Source organism: Uloborus diversus, chromosome 9, assembly GCF_026930045.1.
Source record: "Uloborus diversus isolate 005 chromosome 9, Udiv.v.3.1, whole genome shotgun sequence".
Taxonomy (NCBI): domain Eukaryota; kingdom Metazoa; phylum Arthropoda; class Arachnida; order Araneae; family Uloboridae; genus Uloborus; species Uloborus diversus.
Window position 1 is genome coordinate 26683608 of NC_072739.1, and position 11881 is coordinate 26695488.

Sequence of the window (11881 nt, forward strand, 5' to 3'; positions counted from 1 at the left end):
CCATAAAAATCATATACAGGAACTTGGAAATTAGTTTTAAAAACTGCCAACAGGTGGCGCTGCACAATGTAATTGCAATAGGAGTCTCTATAAATAATGCTCCAAAGAGGTTAGTTGTTTCAGCAGTAGTTTAGTCTCTCAGATATGCTTACATATACGCTAGAAATTATCGTCCAACCTCTTCGCAGCACTATTTATGGCGACTTTTATTGCAATTACAGCGCGCAGCGCCACCTGTTGGAACTTTTTAAAACTAATTTACAAGTTCCTGTATATGATTTTTATGGGTTTCACAATAAACATACCGTTTATTTTATTCCAATATCGTCCTTTGTTTTCAAAATATTTAATTTTGAAACCAGGGAGTCCTTTGCTGGACACCCTGTATCAAGTAGTATTCAAGACCTTTAAAGCACAATTACTACAAGCAGTATGGGGCTGAGAATCACCTGGAGAGCTTTTCTCTTAAACAATTGGATGATTGACTGTGAATATCCGTATGATACAGGATGCATCAAAAAGTGTTAAATTATGAATCAGAGAAAAAGCATTTATCTAGGGAAAATTCTAATATGGAGTGCAACCACCGTGCACTGCTATACAAGTTTCACAGCTTTCATACTGTTTATGAGAGTATCACTAAATGCTTCGGGCAACAAAGCCCATTCTTCCAAAAGCGCGACTTTTAACTCTTGGAGGGAATTAAGAAGGGGGTAAAGCTGTGCAGAGGCTCTTTCTAGACCACCCCAAACATGTTCGATAGGATCCGGACACCTCGAGGGGGCCAGGCCATACGTGGAATATTCTCTTCCACAAAAAAATCATCAACGATTTGGGCTCTGCGTGGACGCGCGTTATCGTCCATAAAGATGAAGTCTGGGCCAAAAACACCCCGTAACATCCTCACATAGGCTTCAAAGATCTCATCCCTATAGCGATGTGCATTGACATTACCTGCTTCGAAGACATGCAGTGGTGTACGACCGCCCAACGTTATGCCTGCACCCCCCCCCCCCAACAAGGATTCCTCTGCCATGAAATTTGTCGATTTCTGTTACGTAGGGGTATCATAGCAAGCTCCTCGTTCTCTCCAGGTGAAGATTTAACGAATGTATCACTCTATGTGGTAAATCTCGACTTATCACTGAAAAGAACACGCCTTGCTGTGCCCAAGATTTGTGTGTTCGGCTCCACAACAACCGGTCTTTTCTGTTGGATGCGGTCAAAGGAACGTACTGAACTGATAGTCGTGCACAAAGGGCTCTCTCTGCTAAACGTCTGCATTAGGGTGGTTCAAAAAAACTTTTTTTCAGCTAGAGCCCAAGACATCCCTTATTTTTTTACACTTACCAGTAGTATTATGCTGTAAAAATTTTAACTTCTTACTCAAATTTTAAGACGGTGCTCAATGAATGACCCTTCAATTTAACATTAGCCGTACGATAGAAAATGCCACAAATTGAAAAGAAATTAATTTTTCCAGCTTTTTTTTGTAAATGATTATTTTATTGCAATGTATATGCATATTATTAAGTGTATATTATACACTGTTAAAAAAAAATGTATTCAAAAATGAAACTCTGAATGTATTCATTTTTTTTGAATACAATTGATGCTAAAAACTGAGCTAAAAACTCATTATTAATTAATTAATGTATTTATATTTGATTTTAAAATGTACTCAAAAATGAATACATATAACTGAGCTAAAAACTAATTATTAATTAATGAATGTGTTCATATTTGATTCAAAAATGTACTCAAAAATGAGTACATATAACTGAGCTAAAAACTCATTATTAATTAATGAATGTGTTTATAATTAAAACAAATGTGTACTCATATTTGATTACCAGAATGTACTCAAAAAAAAATGAGTACATGTGTTTCTCAAAATTGAACCTTATTGATTCGGAGCTATATTGAGTAATGAAAGTATTCAAAAATGAGTAAATTTTCATTATTTTTGAATACCCATTTTTAACAGTGTAATGTGTCTGTTTTTTCAGTTCAATGTATTTTTTAACCTCCTTCCCCATACGTTGGAAGTTTTGGAAAAGGTGTGAAATAGGAAGCTAAAATTCTTCCAGTATATTGCTATCCACAAATGTAAAAATATTGAAGGGTGTCCTGGTATCTGGGAGGAAAAAAAATTTTTTTACATGTATTTTTGAACCACCCTAGTCTGCACACTGTTTGTCTGGAAATTCTTATTCCAGACGCAGCAGCAAGTCACAAGCAAATTGAGGAGCCGCTGTCAGCCTATTTCGTCGTGCGCTTAATGCCAAATAGCGACCCTGTGCAGGCGTCACGTCGTTGCACCACTGTAACAGCCTTCCTGGTTACAGAACCACTTGTTTAGAAATGATGTCACAACCAAAATATCACTTTCGGTGCCACTTGTAACCATCGAGCCAGCTCCGCTTGAGAATGCCCAGCTTCAAGCCTGCCAACGACTCTCTAGTTCAAGGAATTTTTTAAAGATTGTAAGAACTGATTCTCACAGGAAGCAGGTTAAATTTTTTGTTTTAATGCAATATTCACAAAATTGCAGGAAAAAATCTCAGATGCCTAAACGGTCAAATTTCAGTAGTTCCTCAAAACTAATGCTATACAACTTTTTTTTTTCGAAAACAAAGGTTTAAATCATGTTGCTGGTCCTTCACATTTTTTTTTTCTAATGGCAAGATTTTAAGACAACTACAGAAACCAAAGAACAACTGGGTTAAGAATATAAACAAGTAGACTAAGATACAAAAAAAAAAAAAAAATAAATAAATAAAATAAAATAAAATAAAATTATAGAAAAGCAAATGTAGCAATAGTCTATGAACCCAAAAGCCCCTGGCCTCCCAGTATCGGTCCGCAAGAGAGCATTTAGAAAGAGCAGATCAAATGACGAGGTGGTCAGCATCCATGATCTGTCCCAGATCACAAAGACTTCAGAAGGGACTTGAAATGATTCGAAAACGATGTAGGTGTCTTGGGAGACAGTCATGGCTAGTGGAGAGAGTAAACTCTGCCACCATTCTATGTCTGGGCCATTTTGTAACCAGGGTTCGTACTTAATTTCAGAAATAAAATGAAGGAGTTTTGGAGGAGTTTTGAAGGAGTAAAAGGAGATTTTGAAGGAGTACTAATGGGTTGTCCTTAAATGATGTTGCACTTTTTTTTCCAGAATGTTTGACTTTGACCCCTTTCTGCCTTCGTCACAAAGTGCCACATTTCATCTTTCTCTTGTCACATGTAATATATTTTATAAACATTTTGTTATAGTAACTGTCTGATGTCACTTTTTGTCTCTTCACCTTGTCACAATTTCATGAACCCGTCTTCCCCTCATGGCATGACATCACTTGTGGACGTCCTATTTTACAATATCATAACTGCGATTTGCTAAACAATTGTTTTTTTTTAACACAATCACTTAATATAGTACATCTGCTTATGTATTTTTAAATATATAAATAATAATTAGACAAACAGACTTTTGTTGCTGAGAGTGTGGTGGAGAGAAAAGCAATAATCATAAAACTTGAAAAAATAAGCAAGTACCACTTAAGCAGGTTTTACTTCATTTATGAAATGTCTTAGCTATCTAATAATATTCTCAACTTCAACTTTTAGGACTTCTATGACCAATTTGTTAATCACATCTTGATGAAAAAAATAAATGTACGAAATTACTACATTAAAATCGCTCTTATACCTTCGTCTTTGTGACGAAGTTAAGTTGTCGATCGAAGTATTTTAAGTTACTGTCATAGAGAAAGATTATGTAGTGTTGAACAAAAAAAAAGAAGGAGTTTTGAAGGAGTTAAAACCAAAATGAAGGAGTTTGAAGGGGCCTTCGAAAAAATTTCCTAAATGAAGGAGTATTGGAGGAGTTTCGAAGGAGCTTACGAACCCTGTGTAACTGATGAGCTGCTTTGGTTGCTGTTTGGTTGCTGAAATTCCACAACGGGAGCTTACCCTTTTATTTGCCAAGGTACCAGCAAGAGTCCATGCACAACCTTTGTCCCTATCTCCTTTGCCTCGGCTTCTTCTTGATCCTTCACGTAAGCTGCCACGATGTAGATGATGTAAACGAGGGCTGGGAAGAAAAGACAAAGTGTGGATACCACGCAGTAGTTGAAGTCTTTTTGGGTAAAGTACAAACCCACGGCAGAGCTGTCCTGGTATAACTTGTTCAAGTAGATCGATAGTTGGACTATGGAAAGGGTCAGAAGCCACGGAAAGGAGAATCTTCCACACATGGGCAGGATTCCACCAGCCGTTCTGGTTGGAGGAACTTCTTTCTTCGTTCCATTGGTGTCTTTCCCGCCAAAACCGGCATTCTAAAAAAAAAAAAAAAAAATTAATTTGAATTTTGTCATTTTGAATTCAAATTATGTTTTTCGCAATCATGAGTGTGTGTGCATATGTAAGCGTGTGTGTTTGTGTGTGGGGTATGTGTGTATAGGCATGGGGGTATGTGTGTGTGTGTGTGTAGGCATTTGTGTTTGCGTCTGTGTGCAGGCATGAGTGTGTGGGTAGTTGTGTGTATGTGTGTAGGTGTGTGTTGGGAGTATGTGTATGTGTGTAGGCATATGTGTTTGTGTCTGTGTGCAGACATGAATGTGTGGGTAGTTGTGTGTATGTGAGTGTGTAGGTGTGTGTATGTGTTTGTGTATGTGTGTAGAAGTATATATGTGAGTAAGTGTATATATGGGGTATATGCGTGTAGGTGCGTGTCTGTATGCGTGTAAGTGTAGGATATTGACGAAACCTGGAGTCGGTTTTCGCTAGATGTGCAGCATCGTGAGGACCCGATCGACGGTGATGCTGCGGAGGGTCCTGGTGGGAAAAATCAAAGGAACGTCAAAACAGTTAAATGAATGCAATAAGCAATCGTGATTGCGCAAAAAAACATTAATTTTATTAAGTTAATAAGATAACATAGGGTAAGGTCACCAGTCACATATAAGGATCCAGTAACAGATAGTCATAAGTATGGATTTAAATAATAAGCCTTTTAGGCGGGTAAAACTGATGCTGATGTGGCCCATGAGTACGCAGTACGGTGCAACTATCTAGTAATATCAGAATGAATTTTATGATCCAATTGGTATTTACAAGGCAATGGTGGAAGGTCATGAACAGTCACCACGAGTTCAGCCGGTATTTCATGTTCATTTGAATTTCATAAGATCATTAGGCTTTAGTTCTAAAATTAAAGAACCTTTGCACGTTTTGAAAAGAAAAGGGAAATTTTGTTTGTTATACATCCTGTCTTGCTGGGCATCATCAGATTTTTCGGTGTCTGTTACTGGGGGGTCGGACCTTTTTCGAAATTGAGCAAATAAAAATCAACTAATTCAGCGGACCAGAATCAGCCAAACGTTAGATGAGATGTAGTTGCATGAGAGAAAGACAGTTTAGAAAGTTTAAATACATTAAAAGGGTCAAAAAACTGGGTTAACCTGAGAGTGATGTCTCAAGCATGTCTGTGATTAGTGCCGAAGTGCCTTTACTCTAATGGGTTTTAGATTTTTTTAATTTGAATTATAATATGAAGCGCTTTACGAGCAGCTAGTTTCTGCTCCGAAAGTTTATTAAGAGTGGTTAAATATTGATTGATTGTAAGCACATACTACATAATCATATAGTCCTCAACAGGTATTGATTACAATAAATATTTTATAAAGATAAAGAGAGAAAACATTCAACGAAAGGGTGGAAAGTAAATTTAAATTGCTATGGCAAAAGAATTTATCATGAGATAAATCGTTTGTGGAGATATGTTCATTTGAAAATATTGTAAAAATATTTACATTATCTCCATTTCTGTAGATCAAGTTACAAGACTTCTTTATTTAGCATGGCGCGCCAATAAAGTGTTTGCATGAATTCGGCTCAGAAATTTGGAATCGTGCGCGGAGAGACATTTGTAATTTCAGCATTTCCGTACAGTCAAATGTATTAATTTCCAATATGAACTTGAAAAGAAATAACTAAAGCCAAACTGCGTTGCTTCCGTTTCCGGATTTCCTAGCGTAAAGCGGGAAACAATATTGCCCAGTGTCGCGTGACTTAATTTACCGACGCCATGATGTCTCGTGAAATAGAATATTAGTGACATCCAGTTATTCCTTAAAATCAAATACACAAGACAGAAGACAATAAAGAATCATTATTATTATTTTACAGTTTTATTCCAAAATTCCTTCAGCAGCATTTCGTAATTTCTCTTGGTGAGTCCTAGAGGTGTAACTTTCAAGTAGATTGCCATCTTCACGAATTGTATGATATTCGAAATACTTATGAACAGCTTTCTTAAGATCTATAATATCTTGTTCGACTCTATCATTTATCTCTTCTGTTTCAGTTTTCCGACAGAAAGTCTCGATAATATTCTGGTCTTTCTTCATCCCAATTTCGGTATTTCCTTCCATTCTGAGAGGTTTGTTGGAACGTTTTGTGATGGAGGATTTATTGTTTTGCGCGTGCCTGAGGCTAAACTCATACACTCCAACAGTGAAGGTTACTACAATCAAAAGGCCTAGCAATCCTAGAAACCAGCTGAGAACATTAGACGTTCTCTCATTCTGATATGATGATGAATCGAGATTTTCTACTGAACTAGTATTTTCCAAAGGAGCCTCCAAAGCAAGATTTTTATGGTAAACAAAAGTCTTTTCGCTTCTATCTTTAGTTTCAACTCTTTCTGTTCGAAGCTGGTAATTTAGTACCTCAATTAAAAGTTCTAAATCTTTTATTGCTTTATTAGCATCATACGATTCAATTATGCTTCCTGATGTGCCAGCTGAAGCGGAAGTAAAATTCAATTCCATTGTGTTACTTCTTAGTCCTCTGGAATTTTTAGCTGAATCCGTACCATAATCAGTATGCTTTTCAGCTACAGTTGTGGTTGGATGTTCTACTTCAGTGATGTTATTGTTTAAAGGAGTTAATAAATCGGTTGAAATGAAGTTGTCAATAAAATTTTGTGCGTTTGCATCAAGAGTTTCTAAATGTTTTTCTGTTTGAAAACCGGCTTCAGAAAACTCAGGCAGCTTTTCTATACTTGTAAAAGAATTAAAGTTTTTGGAATCTTTTTTTGAGCCTTGATTTCTGTCTTCCCCATACCGTTTTCGGAAAGAATATGGTGTGCTAACAGGAAATAAATGGTTACCAGTTGTAAGTTTTTCTAATTCCATATCTGAATTAGATAAGGAAATTAAATTTGTTTTTTGGTGGCTTATTCCTGAACGTTGGGGATATGTAATATGTGATTTTTCACCAAACGCATCCGTGATATTGATATATTGATTGATCATAGTAGTAAAATTGCTTTGCTCAAAATCTCTACCAATGTTGACTTTTGTGGAACTTGAAAAACTAGAGTCTAGAAATGTACCATTTTTTTCTGTTAATGTCAACACGCCATCATTTTCTGTAGAAACAGTTTCTGCTGTGATGTTACTGTAATCTAAAGAATCTGCGAAATTTACATTTCTTCCACGCTGTAGAAAATTATCTTCACTTAAATTTTGTATCACAATTTCAGTTGGGTTCATAGCCGAATTTTCAAAACCATCTGAATTAGTTAACTGTAGGAAATGTTCACCAACTGCCTCTGTAAACATGTCATTTGTCGTTGATATATGTTTTATTGTTATTTCGTTTGAAAAATTTGAAGTTTGAAAATGTTCTGTTATAAATTCAAAAGGACGCCTGTTTAGTAATTCTGTATTGTTTGCAACATTCCTCAATGCGCCTTCTGTTTTCTTTTTAACTCCATCCAAAAATTTTAAACTATTTTTTCTTAAATCAGATAATTCAAAACTATTAGCTGCTTCGTATTTTTGTGGTTCCATGTTTTCAGCTTCAGATTTTGAAGTTCTGCGTTTCGTTTCTCCATTCATAGAGAACAAGAAATCAGAAGAATTGTGCACATTAAAATTCAATTCAAGGGGTGGATGGGATGAAATGTCTAATACTTCTGAACTGTTGCTGTTAATAGTTTCTGTAAAATGAATAAAAGCGGTAGTAGGATTTGAGGAACTGCCAGGTTTTTCTCCAACTGTGAGCATCGAATTTTGTGCACTGTAATTTTTCTTGTCCAAATCTTCCAATGGTTCGATTTTGGATATTACTTCAGAAAAGCCACTTGTTGTTGAATTTGTAAAACTTGTATTTTCTTCCAAAGCCTCGCTACTTTCAGTTTCAATCACTTCTTCAATAGAATGAATAAAAGACGTAGTTGTTGGATTTAAAGAAATTGCACGTGCTTCTGTAAAATGAACGAAAGATGTATTTGTAGGATTTAAAGAAATATCACGCACTTCCGTAGAATGAGCGAAAGATGTAGTTAAATTTAAAGAAATACCACGTGCTTCAGTAGAATGAGCTAAAGATGTAGATGGATTCAAAGAAATACCATGGTTTTCTCCAGGTGTGGTCCTTGAATCTGATGTAGTGTAATTTTCTTTGTCAAAATCTTCCATTGATTCGACTTTGGGCATCAATTCAGAAAAGTTTCTGTTTACTGGATTTAGGAAAGTTGTATTTTTGGATGCCTTGCTGCTATTAGTTTCAACCATAACTTCTGTGAAGTTCACTAAAGTTTCGGCCGGAAACGTATCCACCTCTTTTGATGAAATTCGGTAGGGCCTGAAACGTTTCAAAAGTGAACTACTATCAGAAATGGGAACAAAAGCACTGCGTGGTAGTTTTCTCCTTTTTCTTTTGCTTTCTTCATTTTGAGTTGATCTCAGTGCTAAAAAGAAATTAAAATTTTGACTCTGAGCTTTTTGTTTTCTATTTTGGAAATTTTCGTGGCTGTCAACTTCACCATGTTGAAAATGTTTATGTTCACAATTCTTTGCATTTGTGCACGTTTTTCTTCTTGGAAAATGTTTAACTCCTCTTCCAACACAAGTTTTCGCTTTAAATTTTTGACCGAAATTTCTAGAACAAACTCTTCTAATTCTGCGCTCACTAACCCTTTTTTTACTAGAATCTTTCTGCTTCCCATGTGATTGTGAAAATTTGATTTTATGGAATGGTGGAACTGTTTTGCCTTGTTGATATTTTTTTTGTTCTATATTTTGAGTGATGCTATTTTTCCAATTTTTTTGCTGTTTATATATTGAAGAATTATTTTTCTTAGTATTTTCCGTTTGACTTCCCGTAACATGATGATTTCTGGAAATCATAGCATGAGTTTTCGACGGAAGGGTCACACTGCTTACGTTATGATTCATACTTCTCTTTCGAAAATTCCGATTATTGACGACAATTGAATTTTTTGTAATAACTTTATGAATGGTATTATGTAAAAATTTCGTAGGGTGAGTTTCAAATATTCTATTACTAGTTACAATACGAGTTAAGTTGCCTTTTGGAACATTTTTTTCGTACGAAGCATGCGTCGCAGAATTTCCAAAAATTTTCCTTGATTGTTTTGACTGTTTTCTTCGACCTTCACGCTCTCTTTTTCTTGTCAATTTATGGTTGCTATTAATAGATACAAAATTTTTATGCTTCCCTTTTATTCTTGGCATCTGATAATTTAAAACTTCTTCAACACTTTCAGTTGTCTGTTTTCTATTTTTGTAGTCAATCACTTTTTTCTGAAATTGCGTTAACTTTTTATACACGGATTTGTTTAAAAAGCTTTTATTTTGAGGTTTATTCATCATTTGCTTCCTAAATTCACCTGTCATGACGTAGCCAGGAATTGAAGGTACAAATTGTTTCATAATTTGTCGATAAAAAAGAAGATGTTGTTCTTTTTCAGTTGTATCTTGCTTTTCCGTCTTATTACTGTCATTTACTGGTGCTTTGGATATTGGTACAAACGATTCTAATATTGAAGATCGATTTTCTCCCATGTTTTTTGAATTGCAGCTTTCAATTAACAAAAATATCACAATTAAAATTACAGTAAGAACAAACTGGGTTTTCATAAAATATAAAAACATAATTTTTAAAACATTGCCTAAGTAGATACATTTAAACAACTACTTGCGTGAACTGTGAAGTTTTTTTCCGAATTCACCACACTAGTTGTAAAAACTAAAGTAAAAACCATTGTTGGAACATTTTTTGCATTACTTTTGGAATATATTCAACAAGCAACTTTTGCAACAATGATGGCTGGTGAAAGATTGAAAATTATTGTTAAGATTCTCAAGGAAACTTTGCCAATGGAAAAAAAAAAAAAACCGTAAGAGCCATCTTTGAAGAAAACACAAACAGTAGATAGCTTTTCGAAATCTAGACGAAAAACAGTAAATTTTATATCGAAAAACAGCAGATTTTACATTGTAAAATATTTTAAGAATATGCTTTTGCTACTTATTTTTTACAGAGAGTTAACTTTACCTTCAAAGAACATTCATACTAGAAGAGCACAATAAATAAAATTTAAAAAAACTTGATCAATTAAACATAAGTGAATTAATTCAAAGGTATCAATGCCATATTATTCATTTCATTATTTAAATGGTTGAAAAGCGTGAACAATATGAACAGTAGAAAATGTTGAAACATAAATAAAAAACAATTTTTCACGAGGAAAATAATTCCCCACCCCCTAATATTTTGTATTTGATGTGCAGTGATTTTTATTTCCTTTTCTCCCACCAGAAAAAGGTCATTCACCTTTTTTTTCACTACTGAACAATTCAAAAAAGAAGAATAAAAACATGATCTTCTGTTTTAAGATTTTGGAGGGTGTGTGTTGTTACTACATAAAGTCCTCCCAAAACCGGGGTGAGTTTGGATTGCCCCTTATGCCCCCTTTAAATCCGCCCATATACCCTTAATGATAATGACCCTCCCCCGGCAGTGGCGTATTCAAGGGCCTACCCCTTGAATACGCCACTGCCGGGATCCTTCGGTTCTCCTATTAAATCAGGTTTTAAAGTAGAAAAAAATAAGTAACTTTATTTCAAAAAGTATTTCAATAAAAATGGAGTTTTCCTCACTTTTCAAGTTTCTTCATTTTTTCAAAAAAATTATTTAAATTAAACTATTTGCTTTTCTCTCTCTCTCCCTCATTGTCATATCATCATTCATATTTCGATTCACGTTCGACTTTCAATCGAGTTATTCTACTTAATTGCCGAATAACACAAAACGTCAATGTGGAGCATGTTTTAAATTAGCATTCTAGTCACAATGAAGAACATTTCGCCGATTATTACTGAATAACTTACCTCATTCTCCATCTGTCCGTCAATATAAGGTATATCCATTTCCGTCAGAGGGCTAAATGAATCATTTGCCGATTCCATAATCTAGCCGATTATCATTCCATCATTGCGAAATAAATAAAACATAACCTCGAGTTCTACCAACGCATCATTTCACTTCTTTCATTTTCACACTCAGCAGACGATACTTAAGAATGAACATAATACGAATTAAATCCATGGAGGAATGCAAAGAGTTAGCGAGTTACATTGTAATAATGCAGCATTGTTCCGTGTGCAAGACCTTTTTTGGCCACTTTCCGTATGTCAACATTAGCACTGCCCACTGAGAGAAAAAACCGACTTGTTGGAAAGAGGAGATGACGTAACGCTCACATGTGGAAGGTCGTATCAATCCGGTCTGGAATGTTTTGTTTGTTTATTTGATGGGCAGTTTCTTATTTCTCTCTCTCTCTCTCCATTTTTTCCCTGGGAGAAGGATGCTGAAACTTGATTACTTATTGTGCATGATGTTTTTTTTACTCATCTGTGCTAACTGCCGTCAAAGAAAGACAATTGTGAAAAGTGTTACCGTAAAAAGTATTTCAAAACAATATATATATATATATATATATATATATATATATATATATATATATATATATATATATATATTGTTTTAATGTTACTAGCTGCGT

At 34.9% G+C, this 11881-nt stretch overlaps 1 protein-coding gene across 1 annotated transcript in view; it reads right to left on the bottom strand.

Moving 5' to 3' along the window:
* The window catches only part of LOC129229687 (uncharacterized), a 28431-nt gene extending 16914 nt beyond the window's left edge, over window positions 1-11517 (bottom strand). The window contains exons 1-2 of the mRNA XM_054864047.1: window positions 11208-11517; window positions 3973-4337 (exon numbers count right to left, since the gene is read on the bottom strand). Coding sequence (XP_054720022.1) covers window positions 3973-4337; window positions 11208-11285 — 443 coding nt within the window. The 5' untranslated portion in view covers window positions 11286-11517. The remainder of the gene's footprint in view (window positions 1-3972; window positions 4338-11207) is intronic.
* Window positions 11518-11881: the final 364 nt, after the last annotated feature.